The sequence below is a fragment of the Galeopterus variegatus genome, unplaced genomic scaffold (assembly GCF_000696425.1).
Source record: "Galeopterus variegatus unplaced genomic scaffold, G_variegatus-3.0.2 Scaffold450, whole genome shotgun sequence".
Classification (NCBI taxonomy): domain Eukaryota; kingdom Metazoa; phylum Chordata; class Mammalia; order Dermoptera; family Cynocephalidae; genus Galeopterus; species Galeopterus variegatus.
Window position 1 is genome coordinate 385,952 of NW_007726561.1, and position 18,169 is coordinate 404,120.

Here is an 18,169-nt window from a genome sequence, read left to right on the forward strand (position 1 = left end):
AGTAGGAGCCCAGTCCTTCCGTTAGCTATGAACATAGCTACTGTGCATCTCTCCATGAAATATAAATTCCCCAACCAGGCAGCAAGGGGTATGAATTTTCACAGGTATATTGGACCCTAGGGACACGAAGGAGCTACAGGTCATAAGGGAGTCTATTCAGGCTATGTTCAAACATAACCAAATTATGACATGAAAACTGGAGTTCTTGATTCAGATCTTTCTTGTTTAAATAAAGGAGGGGGGGAATACTGTTAAAATACCCAAAAAACAAAATATTTTTAAATATATTCTTCTCACTGGGCTTCCATTTGTGTTGGTCAGTGCAGCAGACAGAATCAGGGATGTCAATTGGCTGTTTCCTGGTTTAAAAACAGAAACATCCACCCCTTCTGAGTTTCTGCTTCTCATCTGCGAAATGGAAAAAAAAAATTCAAGTCGGGTTTAGACTGTGGGAGCTCTGCCCATGAAGGGACTATGGGAATTGACATGGGACAGTTTGGGGGGGAGAGATGGAAGGGTGGAGGGAATGCGAAATGCAGCAGATGCTTAGTCAGAGGCCTAAAGCTAAGGCCCAGCTCTGTGTGCTGGATGTCTCCGAGCCTCAGTTTCCACATCTGTAAGATGGGGATAATACTGATCTCACAGGACTGCTGTAAAAAATAAACAAAGTAATATATGTGAAAATGCTTATCATTATCACCCTTTATTTGGCCTCGGTCAAACTGAAAGGAGACCATGCAAGGAGGAGGGGTCCAGTTTGGGCCCCTTCCCAGGGATGGGTAAGCCTCCTCATGGCTACTTGATGCCCTGACACGTGGGCTTAGCTGGCTTAGTCTCACCCTCTGCCAGATCCAAGGGGAAGTGAGAGTCCATTGCAACGGGCCCGTCTCAGGCCCTGTTTGCTTTGGCCACACTGTGATGGTCTTGCTGGCTTTGCCAACAGGATTTCGATGTTTGCTTTCCCGCCTGCCATGGCTGCTGAGGCAGCTGGCATTCTGCTCCCAATTATCATGCTGGCTAATGTTGCTCCCAGCAAAAGAGAACTGTCTCAGCCCTGTTTGCTCTCACTGACTTCCCGCCACTCTGCCCCTTTCTCAAATGGATGGGGTCCCATTTTATTATCACTACTATTACAAGACTCCTAGGCTTGGGAAAGCAGGGTGGTAAACAGATAACACAGTCTCTCCCTTTAAAATGGCTGCTCCAGAGGTACATACCCAAGGACTAAGAGGAATCAGGAAGTAAGCCAGGAAAAGAAATGAGACAGAGCACTAGAGAAACCAGGCACCAATCCCAGATCTTAAAGGACTTGCTTTGCTTTCTCACATTTCTTTCCTCATGCTTTCTGGGGACAGTAGTAGATATTGGAGAGTGAAGGGGAAGGGGGGCCCTTGCTGAAGGTCACTCCAGATTAGTCAGAGCCCATGGTTTAGGAGAGTCGCAGTGGAAGCAGGTGTCTGATGGGAAGAACGTGTGCTCAGAATGATCACATCCCCTCCCACACCCAAGGCAACTCCTGGAGCCTCCAGCCACCTCCCCAGCACACAATGTGCATTCAGAAGACATGAAATACCCTCCACGTGACACACTGCCCACTTGGCTTTCCCAGGCTGCTAGTTAATAACTTAAGAGTCATGGCTGGAGAATGCAAAATAATTGAAAGCAATGCTTAGTAAATTGCACTTTCAAGGTCTTCATTGCCTTCCTAACAATTTGCAAAACCCATTTTATTGCTTTTTTAGATTCCTTGAGTAGAAATACCACTGCGTGCTGTAATTAAGCTAAGTGACATGCCAGCTGTAAAGACAAGGGTTGTGAATGATTACATTCGGCTCATGTAATCATCCAGTATGGGTGGGGGGAGGAGCTTGGAACAGCTGCCAATCTGCCTAACTTATACTCCCTGCCCCGGTGGAAGGAAAACTGGAATCTGAAATCACCATTTTAAGGCCAGCGAGACTTACCTGGCCTGTTTGAGGTAGCTGAGGGGCTGTCCAGTGTGGGGTGAGCCAGATAAGCAGCTTCTAAACCTGCCTCTGCATCAGAACCCTTTGGGAGAGCTTTTAAAATCCAGGTCAATCTCCCCTCTTCCGCAAATTGACTAAGTATATCTAGGGAGAATCACTTGTCTTTTAAGCTGCCCAGATGGTTCCAAGCCTGGGAATCAGAAGAACTTGCCCAGTCCAAGATGGCTATCTTTAACCACTCAGGAACATCACTTTTGCACATGGAAACTTCTCCTTCAGTGTTGCTTTTAAATCCATTTGGGGACAAGAACTCATCCAACTGCTTTGTGAAACAGATACCCTTATCTCCATCCCCCAAAAGCTCCTTCTCCCAGTGTTCCTATTTTCTTTCAGGGGACTCAGTTCTTTTGAGGCCTTCTGTGTTGCTCCCTTTTCCTTCTCCCCTCCATGCATTTAGCTGCTATGTCCCAGCTCTGTGATGTTTTTCTCACCTGCCTGCCCCTCCTTCCCCCCAGCTTTATTGAGGTGTATCTGCCTCCTTTTCTTTCCCACAGTCAGCCATCCTGACGGAGGCTGCCAGGGCTTGAAGCCTGGACCACAGCAGAAATACCACTCCCAACCACTCTCCCACCTGGGGTCTCTCCCCTTGCCAATCAGCCATTCCACCTCTACTACCAGATTCATCTTCCTAACACTAAATAAAATCTCTCTTCCATTCAAGAACTTTCAGTGGTTTCCCACTGTCTACTGAATTAGATTAAACACTTCTCAGGATAACATTTTAGATCTTCCATGATATTAATTCATTCAGCAAATATTTGCTGATTTCCTATTATGTCCTAGTACTAGGCTAAAGGCAGGGAATATAAAGATGTTAAAGACATGGTACACTTCAGTGGAGAGACAGCCACACAAAAAACTCACTACCATGAGGAGTGCAAAAATGCAATATAAACAAAGAGCCCGGGGATCTCCAATGTGGCGTCTCCAACCATCTTTCCGTCTTCATGTCCCAATTTTTGTTTCTGATCCAGCCAAATCGGATTATGTCTTCCCTCTTGATCATATTCAGGGTTGTTCTTATTGTCTTCCAGGTCTCTATACCTCAGTCTACACCTCATATCCACTCTTTAAAATCCGACTTGTTCTCTCCAGCCACCTCAAATAGCACCTCCTCCAATGAGGCGGACTTGGCCCTCCCTGCTGGGTTGGGAGGGTGTGTCCTTCTCATCTGCTGACACTCTTCTTTAGTAGCACTTAACTCAGGCTAGTTATCTATGGACCTCCCTTATTACACTGCACACTCCATGGGGGGCAAGGACTGCCACCAGCATTTTTCATCCCCCACAAGCGTTCAGCAGGTAGTTGCACTGCAGAGCCACATGGGTGACCGGGCAGGGGCTGGGAAGGCAGGTTGACATTGTGCCTTCCAATTGGATAACTCAGAGCTTTTAAAGCCTCTAGGCAGGACCTGCTACATAATTCCATGGGACTATTGTAAAATAAAAATGCAGGGTTCCCTGTTAAGAAATTACTCAGAATTTCAAGAGGGTGACCACAGAGCATTGAACCAAGTACAGCGTCCTTCTAAGTGTGGGGTCCTCTGTGATTGCACAGACCGCATGCCCATGAAGCCGGCCCTGTCTCTAAGATCAAAGATGCTGGCACCAAAGCATCCCTTAGAAAGACAAATAATTCTGACCTCACCTGATTAAAAGACTTCCTTTTTATGAGCTCAGAAACCTTGACTGGATGGAACTAGTGACCAGGGAGAAAAGGGGAAAGATGTAGCAGTTCCAGAAAGCCCCATTTTAGCAAGTCTTACACCTTTTGCTTGGGCCAGGCTATGATTTATGGCAACCTGACAACAACAACGAGAACAGTGAATGGCCTCAGGTCAGTCTATCTTGAGCCTTCTGAACTGCATCAGGAAAGGGCTGGTGAAGTGGAGGTTGAGGTGACAATCAGGCTTTTACTTGTCTGTCTTTGGTAACCAGAGCCTTTTTCTTCTGCCATCCACATGGGCCTTGACTTACTTACTATAAAGAATACCATACCAGGAATCCTTGAAAACCAGGGCCAGATGTGGGTGAAGATGTTGTATACATGTTTCTCAGCTGGACACAAATGGCTTGAGTCTAATCTCTCCATTCAATACCTTGGATAATTAAGATTTTTGCCTGAGGGTACTGTGGGCTTCAAGTATTCCAGACTCCCTGCCATCCTTGAGGCCAGACATTTACTTCACTCAATCAGGAATCTATAAGGCAAAGCCGGGTCAACACTATGAAGCAGGACCTCACTCCTTCTCCCACCCCTTCCCATGCTCCTCCTCCAAAGCTCTCACCAGGGATCTGACTCAGGAAGCACAAGTGAGGCAAAAGTCTTGGATCACATTCCTGGAGAGAGCAGAGGGTGAAGTGGCAGGTAAGGTGAGATGTTATGCCTGGGGTCTAGTCAGGCCCTGTGTTGGGCAGACAGAGGAGCCACAGTACCCAGAGAGGGCCACCTCATGCTCTGGGCTCCCAGCAAGGAGGGCAGGGCTTACTGTAGACTATTTATTCCAAGAAATTCTTCAAAGGCTCCAGACACATTTCCAACGGATTTGGAGCTTTCTTAGTGAGGGGTGCTCAGAAGAACTAACTCCCCCGCCTTCCCTTCCCATTCTCCTCCTGGATCAGGCTCCTTGTCCTGGCATTAAGCATGGCAATTTACTTTATTAATGTACACCTGAGGGGAAGGTGTAGCATTTCTGCAGGTTGATGGAAGAAACACCTGCAGGTTGGGTACTCTTGTTTAATCTCTGTCCTTGCTGGCAAAATTGAGTTGGGCTGGTAAGGGAGGTAGCAGGAAGATGTTTGGGCACTGAGGTGGTAAGTCTTCTTTGGACTGGCTGTGGTGGGTGGAGGTCTGGTCTTTACCTGCTGAAGTCGCAACTTTCCCAGTTCTCTTACTCAGGGCCCAGAGTTATCCATCATGCCCAGCCCTGTCTGTCTTTTATCTTTAGAGTTGAAGAACAACTGGCACAGGCCTGTTGGTGGACTGAGGGCTCTAGACTCCTAGAAATCTTGAGTCCTTCTCTGACACATGCCTCCTCCCAAGTTGCTCTATCTGGGGGAGTATTCTGGAAGGTGCCATAGGAGGAACCCAAAGGAGTGCCACTGATCGGGCAACTGGGGTGTGTCCTGGGGCAGCACCAATCAACCCCCAGGAGTCATGGTCCTGTAGCACCTGCAAGCTACCTGGGAGGGCACAAGAGGTAAGGCTGTTGGCCTCAGTGGTGCTAATGGGAGGTATTTATAAGACCAGGATATCTAGATGAGGAAATGAAACTTTCACTTGATTCTGTGGACATTGTGGACACTGGGAAGAGACAAATCATTTCCTGGGACTAAGAGGTAGGAAGGGAAAAAATTGCAGAGATCCAGTCTGATTCTGGAGAGGAAAAAAGGATTTTTCTTAGATTTTCCTTCAAAATGTCTTCCAGAATATTAATATTAAAGTCAGTTAAGTCATCATCATCTAGTAGATCCGGAAGCACTCGGGTGATTCACATCTACAGTCACCAGAAACTCATTTTACCTACACAACGCTCATTCCTCCTGCAGCCTTATTGCCTCAGACATTTGATATAGATCATTTAAGAGTAGCCAAGATGCTGGCTGGAGATAATAGGTGGTAGCGGCTTCTTAACTGTGCCCTTAGACAAGCTACTTAACTTCTCTAAGCCTTGGTTTCTCCATTTGAAAAAAAAGAGAATAACAATGCCTTGGTGACTGAGATAATGTATTCAAAGCTTTTAGTACACTAAAAGCAAGTGTGTCTGTCTATGCCAGGCTCATCACCATCATCTGAATATCATCATCATCACCATCATCACCACCACCATCATCACCACCATCATCATCACCACCATCATCATCACCACCACCATCATCATCATCACCACCATCATCACCACTACCATCATCACCACCACCATCACCATCACCATCATCATCACCCTCACCATCATCACCACCACCATCATCACCACCATCATCACCACCACCATCATCATCACCACCATCATCACCACCACCATCATCATCACCACCATCATTACCACCACCATCACCACCACCACCATCATCATCACCACCATCATCACCACCACCATCATCACCACCATCATCATCACCACCATCATCATCATCACCACCATCATCACCACCACCATCATCATCACCACCATCATCACCACCACCATCACCACCATCATCATCACCACCACCATCATCACCACCACCATCATCACCATCACCACCATCATCATCACCACCATCACCACCACCATCATCACCACCACCATCATCATCACCACCACCATCACCACCACCACCATCATCATCACAACCACCATCATTGTTGTAACTACAATTTATTCAGTGAGATGCCAGGCACCGCACTTTACCAAGCCATTTCATCATTCTAAAATTGTACAAAATGGGTTATTTCTCCTCTAGAATTCAATTGTTGTTCAGATCTGTATCCTGGGCTCAGTGACCAACTACCGTGCAAGTGGGTCCAGAGGAAGAATAATGAGATTGTAGTAACTTAAGCAGAAAAATGGAAGAATCTGTCAGGGCTCCTTCCTCATGTGGGTCAGGACAGGCTCTAAGTTCATGACAGAGTGGTAAAGAGGAAGAAACATGAGGCTATTTGCCCAGAGTCCATCACCTGGGTGAGGTTGGGAAGTCATTTAATGCCCTCAAACCTTGATGTTCTTCATCTGCAAACTGGGGAGAAGGTGATAACATCTGCCTTGCTAACCTCAAAGCACTGATGTGAGGATTCCATGAGATATGGTATGTTACCTTGACACTGGAAAGTATTATTATTACAGTTACCAAGAAAACCCCTGATGCACAATTTGTACCTCTGCACAGCTCTTTCCTTCTTTCATTCAACCATTATTTACTATGCAGAAGCCCTTATTCAAACACCACTTTGCTCCCTTTGTAAATCAGTATGTTGACAGATGGGCATTCTGCTGTGTACAATTGGTCTTTTGTGAGTTCGCTTTCTTATGTGTCAGTCCTTTATGGTCTGATTAGTTTGCAGAGAATTTTTAGAAGCCATTATTTGACCAAAAAGCAGAGAACCAGTTATGAGTTCTGGATGCCCCACACAGTTTTCTAGGAGGCCCTACTTGGTCTTTACTGGCACTGCTACCTGTAGAAATGCCTTCACTGAGGATCCATTCATTATATCCTCAGCTCTAACTGAAGATTAGTATGAAAAATGCCATCTGAAAAATAACATGACTTGGGAATCAGAAACATTTGACTCAAATCCTTGCTCTGCCACTTAAAAGCTGTGGGACCTTCTGAAGTTTAAGCCTTATGTTCTTTAAGTCTCAGTGGTTTTGTTTGTTTTGTTTTGTTTTTCTTTTCTAAAGTGTGCAATTGTGATTAAATTTATTTCTGGGTTCTCTATTTTATTCCATTGGCCTATGTGTCTGTTTTTATGCCAGTACCATGCTGTTTTGGTTATGACAGCTTTGTAGTATATTTTGGAGTCAGGTAGTGTCATGCCTCCAGATCACAACTGAAATTAAAATGGATAAAATATGTATCTAGAATAGTGCTAGCACCTATGGTAGGCTAGCAAAAAAAGGGTAACTATTATTATCATTAATATTAACAGAAAAAATAGAAGCGCCTCAGCCATTGTCTACAATGGTAGTAAAAGTCTATAATGGGAGACTCCACATGATAAACTGCTCTTAAAAATTAGAGCCAAGTGGGCCGGCCCGGTGGCGCACTGGATAGTGCGCCGCTTGGGAAGCGCGGCGGCGCTCCCGTCCGAGGGTTCGGATCCCCATCTGCAAACTGGGGAGAAGGTGATAACATCTGCCTTGCTAACCTCAAAGCACTGATGTGAGGATTCCATGAGATATGGTATGTTACCTTGACACTGGAAAGTATTATTATTACAGTTACCAAGAAAACCCCTGATGCACAATTTGTACCTCTGCACAGCTCTTTCCTTCTTTCATTCAACCATTATTTACTATGCAGAAGCCCTTATTCAAACACCACTTTGCTCCCTTTGTAAATCAGTATGTTGACAGATGGGCATTCTGCTGTGTACAATTGGTCTTTTGTGAGTTCGCTTTCTTATGTGTCAGTCCTTTATGGTCTGATTAGTTTGCAGAGAATTTTTAGAAGCCATTATTTGACCAAAAAGCAGAGAACCAGTTATGAGTTCTGGATGCCCCACACAGTTTTCTAGGAGGCCCTACTTGGTCTTTACTGGCACTGCTACCTGTAGAAATGCCTTCACTGAGGATCCATTCATTATATCCTCAGCTCTAACTGAAGATTAGTATGAAAAATGCCATCTGAAAAATAACATGACTTGGGAATCAGAAACATTTGACTCAAATCCTTGCTCTGCCACTTAAAAGCTGTGGGACCTTCTGAAGTTTAAGCCTTATGTTCTTTAAGTCTCAGTGGTTTTGTTTGTTTTGTTTTGTTTTTCTTTTCTAAAGTGTGCAATTGTGATTAAATTTATTTCTGGGTTCTCTATTTTATTCCATTGGCCTATGTGTCTGTTTTTATGCCAGTACCATGCTGTTTTGGTTATGACAGCTTTGTAGTATATTTTTGAGTCAGGTAGTGTCATGCCTCCAGATCACAACTGAAATTAAAATGGATAAAATATGTATCTAGAATAGTGCTAGCACCTATGGTAGGCTAGCAAAAAAAGGGTAACTATTATTATCATTAATATTAACAGAAAAAATAGAAGCGCCTCAGCCATTGTCTACAATGGTAGTAAAAGTCTATAATGGGAGACTCCACATGATAAACTGCTCTTAAAAATTAGAGCCAAGGAAAGAAGTGCCTCCTAAAGAACTACTAAACTTATTTTTACTCATCTGGGAGAAAATATCAAAACCTTTTCTGCCCATAAAATCCCAGAGCTTCTCAGGGAGTCAGAACCCAAGCTGGACTTTCCTAAAGAAAACCATGAAGAGACAGTGTCTGACATCGGAGCTATTCACCAAGGTTAAACTGAGGGGCAAGCTCTCCTTGTTTCCAGCTCTCTATGACCCAAAGCTGCTGCTGAGTAACCAGTCACGTGAGTACCAGTGTATATAGAGATGTGCCAGGAGCTTAGAGGAGAGTGGAACCCACAGAACCAATCTTAATTTGGGGGGGCCCCAGCCTGCGTGTGTGTGTGAATGCAGCCCCTACTCTCAGGGAGACAAAGTCCATGTGCTTAGGGAGTCTCTAGTCTGACTGAAGAGACAAAAAAAAGACTGAAACAAAATGCTATGTTTGGCCTTTTCTACTAAGAGGTTAAGAGCTAAATTCAATGCTCAATGCAGGAAGCATTCTATCACACCCTCTTTTTTATTTTTATCTTTTGGCTGGCTGGTATAGGGATCCAAACCCTTGACCTTGGTTATAACACCATACTCTAATCAACTGAGCTAACTGGCCAGCCTCACACCCTCTTAGTGTAAGTATCCCCTACTTTCTTTGTGTGGCTTCTGATCACTATTATTTCATTTTAACAGTCCTATTGAATAAATGTTTTTGTTGTAATCTGCTACATCACCCCCCCCTTTTTTAAAAAAGTAGGAACATAAATAGCAATAAATAAGTAACCATCTTAACTTAAAATCCCATTACCAGAAAATTATGAACCATGTGCTGAAGATAGGGGAAGTGGGTTGGAGCTCCATAAGGATCAAGGAGTTTTGTTCCATTAACAAGCCCACAGGTCAGGCTTGGCTTAACAGGCTCCTCTGCCCAGGCCTGGGTCTAAACATAAGACAGTCCTTTTTACCCATACCAGATATACTTGTTCAAAGGACAAATGCCCAGGGCCCCATCCCAGACCTCTTGTGTTGGAATTTCCAACAAGTGGATTGGGAAACTATAGGTTAAACAAGGCCCCCACATGATTCTTATCACCAGGGAAGACTGGGAAACATCAGGCCCAGTTCTTCTCTGAGAGTGATGAGAAGACTATCAGAATCAATTAAAGGGGCTGCATAAAATGCAGATTCCTTGGTCCCCCCCTCCCCCAGAACCTACTGAATCAGAATTTCTGGGCGTAAGCCCTGGAATATGCATTTTCACAAGCACCAGGTGATGCCTATGGGCTGATGTTTACTAGCAGACCCTTCTGCAGTGTGAGCTACTGGTCACAAGGGGGCCTGGACAGAATGTCTGGTCACAGTCTGCTTTAGGTGGCAGGGGTGAAGGAGATGATTCGAATGCACAGCCTTCTTCTACAGGCAGCCAAGCAGCACAGATCCCTCTATGCCATGCAACACTATGTTGTAGAGTTCTCCTAACTTTTCACACGTGACCTTCCTCCAGAAGCACTAAAGTTCTGCCAGAGAGTTTCTTACTATCTCCTTGCTAAATGGGAATCACACAGTAGAATCAAAACTTCTCAAAAGACTTTGGTTCTAAATCTCTCAGTCAACTGTCCTATTGTTCTGTCCCCTTAGTATATTTTATTACAGGGCCAGCTAGCCTTTGGGGTAAGTGGCCTAGGCTTAGGCCAGACTGGCACACCTTGAAGGGTGTGGAAAAATCAACCCTTCACAGTTCACATGGTCCTACTTCTGGGGCCTGCATTTATGACTGTCTTAATTTTAGCCATAAGTGGAAGACAAGGCAATGTGCACCTTGCGGTGGGAGCGGATCAGTCATATCAGAAATATACGTAGCAAGGGGGTCACATCCTGACTGAGGTAAGTCTTTGGGGGGTTTTTGTTTGTTTTATTTTTGTCTTTTTTAAAATTTTTTATTTGTATTTTTTTTCCCCTGTGGTAAGTCTTAATTGTCTACTTACCTGTATGTCTTTACCAGTCCATCCATCCTCCCATCTACCCAACATTCCAGAAAAGTACAGAGAGAGCCTGCCAACACACCAAGCACATTAAGGGAATACAGGTAGGCCTACCTAGTGCCTCTCACATCCTTTTTGGCCTCGCAGTGACTGTAAGCTTCCTGATCCTGCATAGACAGGTCCTTTATAGCATCTGCATGGCTTCGGCCAGGCCTCGGATCCAGTCGGGCTGGAGTGGCCACCACCAGCAGGTCACTGAGGGTAACATCACGGCCGTGAGGATTCTGCAAGAGGAGGAGGGAGGACACATCAAGCTGCCTCTTCTCGCCAGAGCTGCGGTGATGGCAGTAGCACTCCATGGGCAGAGAGGGATCTTCTGGAAAAGCAAAGTCATTGGCATCATCAATTTGTGCTGCTGGATTCTGCACAAATTCCTGACAAAGGCCACCTTCCACTGGGTCCCACGGCCTAAAACTGGCTGAAGCTCTATTAAGCGGAATCAGCTATTACTCCTTCCCTCCAAAGAGTTTCTCTTGCCCAGTTTTTTCATACTTAATGTTGGTAACTGGTACAGACTCAGCTGAGTGGACCTCAACTGAATGAGAACCTGGAAATGTTGAAGAGGGTACTCAGACACAGCATTCAAGTTTATCTTTTTTTCTTCCCAGTCAGACTAGAGGTTTCCTAAGGGCACGGACTATGTCTCCACCATCAGACTGCGGTTTCCCTGAGGGTAGGGGCTGCATTCACACACACTCCCATACTGGGACTCCCCAAAGCTTAGGACTGGTTCTGTTGGTTCCACTCTCCCCTAAGCTCCTGGCACATCCCTATATATACTGGTACTCACGTGACTGGTTACTCAGCAGCAGCTTTGGATCGTAGTGAGCTGGAAACAAGGAGAGCTTGCCCCTCAGTTGAACCCTAGTGAATAGCTCTGACATCAGATGCTGCTTCTTCATGGTTTTCTTTAGCAAAGTCCAGCTTGGGTTCTGACTCCCTGAGAAGCTCTGGGATTTTGTAGACAGAAAACGTTTCGATACTTTCTCCTGCAAGAACTGCTGGGGTATCTTGTTCTGCTTGTATCTAAAGGAGACCGTGCTGTCCATCTCTGGGCTACTGCATTCAGAGCTGGTGGTCGTGGTCAGGTTTGCCAGGGACTCCGGGGAGGCTGAGACCAGGATGGTGGGTTCTGGAGAGGTTTCTACTGAAGTTAAGGGCTGGAAGAGAAAACAATCCAAAATGAGATTATGAAAAGCAAAGGACTCCTTTCTATGCTATTCTTGATTAAAAAAAAAAAAAAATAGATTAAGAGCTTGGTTCACCAGCAGCAAGAAAGATTTAATTTAAAATAGTTTCCTAACCATGAACTGGTTAAACACTAGGGCAGAAGATGGTGGGGGAACCTACAGCTTCCTCTAGAGGTCTTTAAACATGAGATGGTAAATACTAGAGATTGGTAATCAGAAAAATAGGTTTTATTTTACATCTGTTAGACTGGCAAAAATTAGAAAGTGGGATAATGCCAGTGTTAGTGGGCATGTAGAGGTACAGCAACCCCCTGATGCTGAAAATGTAGATTGGTACAGCCATTCCATGCCAATCTAGAAATACTTGGCAAAATAAGATTATAAATATCCTGTGACTTGGCAATTCTGCTGCTGGGTATACATACTAAATAAGTTATTAGATAGCTCCTTTAAAAAAATATATGTACACCAATGTTCACAGCAGCATTATTCACAATAGCCAAAAGGCAGAAACAACCCAAATGATGACTGGATAAACAAAATGTGGTATATACATACAACAAAACATTATTCAGCCTTAAAAAGGAAGGAAATTCTGGTACATGCTACAACGTGAATGAACCTTGAAAACATTATGCTAAGTGAGATAAGCCATTCACAAAAGTACAAATATTGTATGATTCCACTTATATGAAGTATCTAGAGTAGTCAAGTTCACAGAGACAGAAAGTAAAATAGAGGTTACCAGGGACTAAGGGGAGGGAAGAATGGAATTATGTTAAATGGGGGCAGAGTTTCTATTTGGAGTGATGAAAAAGTTCTGGAAATGGATAGTGGTGATAGTTGCACAAATTTGTGACTGTTCTTAACGCCACTGAATTGTACACTTAAAAACAGTTAAAATAGTTAATTTTATGTTATGTATATTTTATCATAATAAAAAACATAGAGAGATGTTCACTGTAACTGTCATTTGTAGTGGGGGAGAACTGAAGGCAACCTGCACGTCCATTCCTCGGAGAACTGATAGGGTGAAATGGGTGGCTGGAATCTGTTCTTGGAAAAAAAGAAACTGCACTTGATGAGATTAGCAGCTTTGCAGTTTTTTGTCCAAGGATACCCACAAGCCATATGGACTGGGCAGCAGAAAGCTTTGCTGGCTGGAAGTTTCAAAGGATAGAGTTTGAGGCAGTCAGAAACACCAGAGAGACAGAAGTTAAGTTGTGGCAGGGGGAAATACTTTCATGTGTAGTTTGACTGAAAAATACACACATAGTGGGTGGGGGAGTAGAATCCCAGGGGACCCAATACAAAAGCAGCACTGGAGGCTGACATAACTAAATGAGATTTTGTTTTTCTTCTTTGCAGCTAGCTGGTATGGGGATCCGAACCCATGACCTTTTTGTTACAAGGTTGTGCTCTAACCAACTAAGCTAACCAGCCAGCCCCTAAAAGGATTTTAATTGCTGCTGACCATAGTAGATTTAGAATTTGGACTTAACAAATTGCCCGAATAAAAATCACTCTTCAGAGGAACAAACAGAATCCAAAGACGCTACAATGAATCATTTTATAATGCATAATTCATCACGTCCAACATCCAAACATCAAGCCCACTAGATATGCAAAGAAACAGAAAAATGTAACTCATGCTCAAGAGAAAAAGTAGTCAATAGAAACTGACTTTGAGATGACCCAGATGTTGGTCCATTAACACACAAGGATTTTAATGCAGGCATTATAAACATGGTCAAGGAATTAAAGGAATATATGCATGAAAAATTAAAAAGTTGGGAATCTGAGCAGAGAAACAAACTATAAAAAAGAACTGAGTAGAACTTCTATAGGACTCAAAAGTACAATAATTGAAATAAATAATTCACCAGATGGGCTTAATAGCAGACAAGAATCAGTGAGCTTGAAGACAGAGCAATAGAAATTATCCAATTTGAAGAACAGAAGAGAAGTAAGATTAAAGAAAAAAAAAAAACGAACCTAAGAACACTGTGAGACAATATTATGTGATTTTACATACATGTTATTGAAGTCCCAGAAGGAGAAGAGAAACAAAATGAGGTAGAAAAATATATTAATAATGACTATAAAGTTCTCAAATTTGGTGAAAGACATCAACATACAAAACAGATAAGCTCAAGAACCCTAAATAGGATAAATATAAATAAAATCATAGCCAGACATATCATAGTCAAATTGCTAAAGTCCAAAGATAAAGACAAAATTCAGGAGGCAATGTTATAAATACAGTTGACTTCTCATTAAAAAAAAAAAAAAAAGACCAGAAGATAACAGAACAACACCTTTAAAGTGCTGGGGGGAAAATGTCAACCAGAATTCTAGGTCCAGCTAAAATATCTTTCAAAAGGAAGGCTAAATAAAGATATTCTCAGATAAACAAAAGCAGAAAATTTATCACCAGCAGATGGATGTGCACTACAATAAATACTAAAGGGAGATTTTTCAGGCTATATAGACTTCTATTAATTCTTTTAAATACTATGTTTAAAATAAAATTTATAACACTGTATTGTGGGATTTATAATGTATATTTGCACAAAAAGAGTGAGTTTCTTATATTTAAAATTAAGCACATCAATAGACTCCGGGTCAAGATTGCAGAACAGATTGTATCCCGCATCACCCTCTCCCACAATCAACAAATTTACAACTATTAAAAAGTAATGACTGCCAAGCTGGAGCTGCTAGAGCTCAGGGGAAGAGGAGGCAAGACCTACAGAGTTCATGAAGGTGGGAAAAGCCACCGTGAGAGAAAGAAAGGACCTCTCTGATTGCTTCAAGCCCCAACCACTTCAAGGCTGGCCCTGGTGAACACACAGAACAAGAGCTGACAAAAGCTGCTGCTGTCCCCTTCATATGAAGTTGCTCGGAGGCTGCAGGGGAAAAGAGAGCCTTGGTGGCCCCTGGGCCAGCAAGACTACTAACAGGATTCCTGTGGACCCACATAGGAGTGAGGGGCCACAGACAACTGAAACAAGGAGCCATTCAGAGGCCAGTGAGTCATTTCAAGGGATCAGAGCATGGCCCATCCCATAGGAAATGTTTGGAGTATGGAGGGTGGGTGAGACAGGCCCACCAAGGGAACACTGGGGCACAGCATGGACAGCTGATCTGCCCTCCAATCAGCAAAGTCCCACTCAGTGGAGACTGGTCAGGAATATAGAACTGCAGAAGGTGCAGTTTGCTGAAAAGACTCAGACCCAGACCAGAGTTTCCACACAACCCAGAAGTACCAGACCTCATAAGACCTGGAAGTGCTTACAAGGTCAACAGTGAAAACCTGAGCTGCACAAAAAGCCTTCCCCAGAGAATCAGCAGCAAAGCAGAAATTTAGCACAACCACAGGGCTCAAGTGCTGGTTCCCACAGGAAGTCCCCCCATTTTACAAGTAAGCAAAGGACAACAAATTAGTTTCAGTGCAGAGTTTAAATGGTGGGAATAGCAAATAATCTCACACAGAACTGAAAGAAAAAACAAAAAACCCACGGATCAGAGACAAAGTTTTGATATTAACCAGTAAAGATCTAACACCACCGAAAAACACCTATAAAACCTAGGAGGACTGGAAGCTCCTCAGGCTCCCAAGCCAGGGTGGAGGGAGGCCGAGGGCCTCAACCATGCCCCCAGACATCCACATCCAGCCCAGAGATGACCACTGAGCCACCAGCAGAAGTGCCCTGGGCTCTCAAGCCAAGGCAGTGGTGGACTGAGGGCCTCAGCCATGCCACCCTGATGTCCACATCCAGCCCAGCCACAACTGGGCTGTTGCCAGAAGCCCCCTGGGCTCCCCTGCCAGAGTGAGGGGGGTGTGATGGGCCTCAACCACACCCACCTCCCTCCTTCCTCCTCCTCCCACCCTATCCCCTTCCCCTTTTCCCCTCCCCCTCCCCCAACTGCTCCACGACATCATCTTAGAATGTAAAAAATAGTATCAATTTTTTTTTAATTTTAAAAATAAAATTTAGCACATTAATTCTAAGTATATTCTGGCAAGCTGAAGCTACATATTGAAATCCCTAGAACAACCACTTTAAAAAACGGCAAGAAAAGAAAAAATGGCAAGGACTCAGTTAGATTGTGATGTTATAACACCAAGGTCAAGGGTTTAGATCCCTGGACTAGCCAGCCACAGAAACAAATAAATAAATAAAGGCAAAGAGTTATAAATAAAAAGGCAATAAAGGAATTAATACTAACAATTATTCAATTTTCAATTAACCCAAAAGAAAGCAGAAAAGGAGAAATGCAGGAAATACAAGCAAAAAAAAAAAAAAAGAAGAAGAGATAAACAGAAAACAACAAAATTTCAGTCCTAAACTCAATCATATTAATAATGATATTAAATGAAAATGGAATGAACACTACAAATAAAAGACAGAGATTGGGGGCCGGCCCGGTGGCGCACTCGGCAGAGTGCGGCGCTTGGGAGCGCAGCAGCGCTCCCACCGAGGGTTCGGATCCCATATAGAGACCGGTCCGCTCACAGGTTGAGCGCGGTGCGGGCGCGACACCGAGGGTTGCGATCCCGTTACCGGTCACGAAAAAAGACAAAAAGGAAAAAAAAAAAAAAGACAGAGATTGTCACACTGGATAAGAAAGCAAGACCTACTTATGTCTGTCTAAAGGAGACCCCCGAAATACCCAATAACTACAGAACACACATTCTTTTCAAGTGCTCATGGGACACTCACCAAGATAAATCATTTGCTGGGCCATAAAACAAATCTTGATAAATTTTAAAAGATTAAAATTCTATAAAGTATGTACACTAAACACAAAGAAATTAAATTAGAAACTAATAACAATAAGATATCTAGAAAATCCCCAAATATTTAAAAATTAAACAATAAACTTCTAGATAACCCATGGATCAAATACTTAGAAAGTATTTCAAACTGAGTGGTAATAAAAATGCAACATGTCAAAATCTGTGAAATGCAAATAAAATAGTGTTTACAAGGGAAATTTATTGTGCTAAACACATATTGGAAAGAAAAAAAGACTTAAAATATATAATCTAACTTTCCACTTGAGAAGCTAGATGGCTGGCCGGCTAGCTCAGTTGGTTAGAGCGTGGTGTTATAACACCAAGGTCAAGGGTTCAGTTCCTGTACCAGCCAGCCACAAATAAATAATAAAAATTTAAAAAATAAAATAAGAAGCTAGAATAAGGTGATCATGTAAATTAAAGTTAGTAGAAAGAAGAAAACAATAAAGATAATAGTGGAAATCAATAAAATAGAAAAGAAACCACAGAGAAAATTAACAATAATCAAGCCTAAAGTTGGTTCTTTAATTCATAAAGTTGATGACCCATAGTAAGACAGATGAAGATTAAAAAAAAAAAGAGGAAACATATATTAGTTTTATCAGCGACAAAAGAGAGGATATCATTAAAGATCCTGTAGACATCAAAAGGACAGTAAGAAAACTTAAAGAGACCAGAAGAGACAGTGGTTTGACTCTGGCTCTGGGTTAGATGGATTAAGCATTTTCCATCCTGTCTCTCCCACTGACTGTAGCTATAAAAACGGCAAAGATGCACGCATAGAGTAGCTATCTGAGAATTCTGAAAAGTTAATAGTAGCAGGCCTATTGAGGAAGAAAAGGTGACAATTCAAAGAACCAGCAAGTCAGCAGTGGGTTTACTGTTTTTCCTCCAGTATCCCCACCTGGACTCAAGGCAACCCAAAACCCAGAAGTAGGCACTGGGGAGCACCAGAGGGAGCTCCAGGAGAAGCCCTACAGTTTTGGCTCAAAGAGTAAGAAAGGGACATCTAATGCTCAGGGAACTTTTCTCTTGTTTTCTTTTCTCTACTCTCTTGAGTCCCCATCTCCATCGAATCCTGAAGTGGTGGCAGCCGTGGTAGCAACAGAATTAAGAGCAGGGGCCTGATGGAACCTAACACTCTGAGGAAGGGTGTCCTTCCTCTCCCCAAGTGGAGAAGCCGTGGTTCCAAGAGGGTGGAGTGACTCCCAGATACTTTTTTCTTTCTGTGAGGCACATGAAAATTTCTTAGATAGGACACAGAACGCAATAGCCATAAAAGAAAGATT

At 43.3% G+C, this 18,169-nt stretch overlaps 1 protein-coding gene across 1 annotated transcript in view; it reads right to left on the reverse strand.

Annotated features, from left to right (window-relative positions):
- Positions 1–241: 241 nt before the first annotated feature.
- Positions 242–18,169, reverse strand: part of TTLL6 (tubulin tyrosine ligase-like family, member 6) — a 42,026-nt gene continuing 24,098 nt past the window's right edge. The window contains 4 exon segments of the mRNA XM_008568888.1: positions 242–408; positions 10,941–10,969; positions 10,972–11,202; positions 11,677–12,046. Of these exon segments, the coding sequence (XP_008567110.1) occupies positions 10,941–10,969; positions 10,972–11,202; positions 11,677–12,046 (630 nt within the window). The 3' untranslated portion in view covers positions 242–408.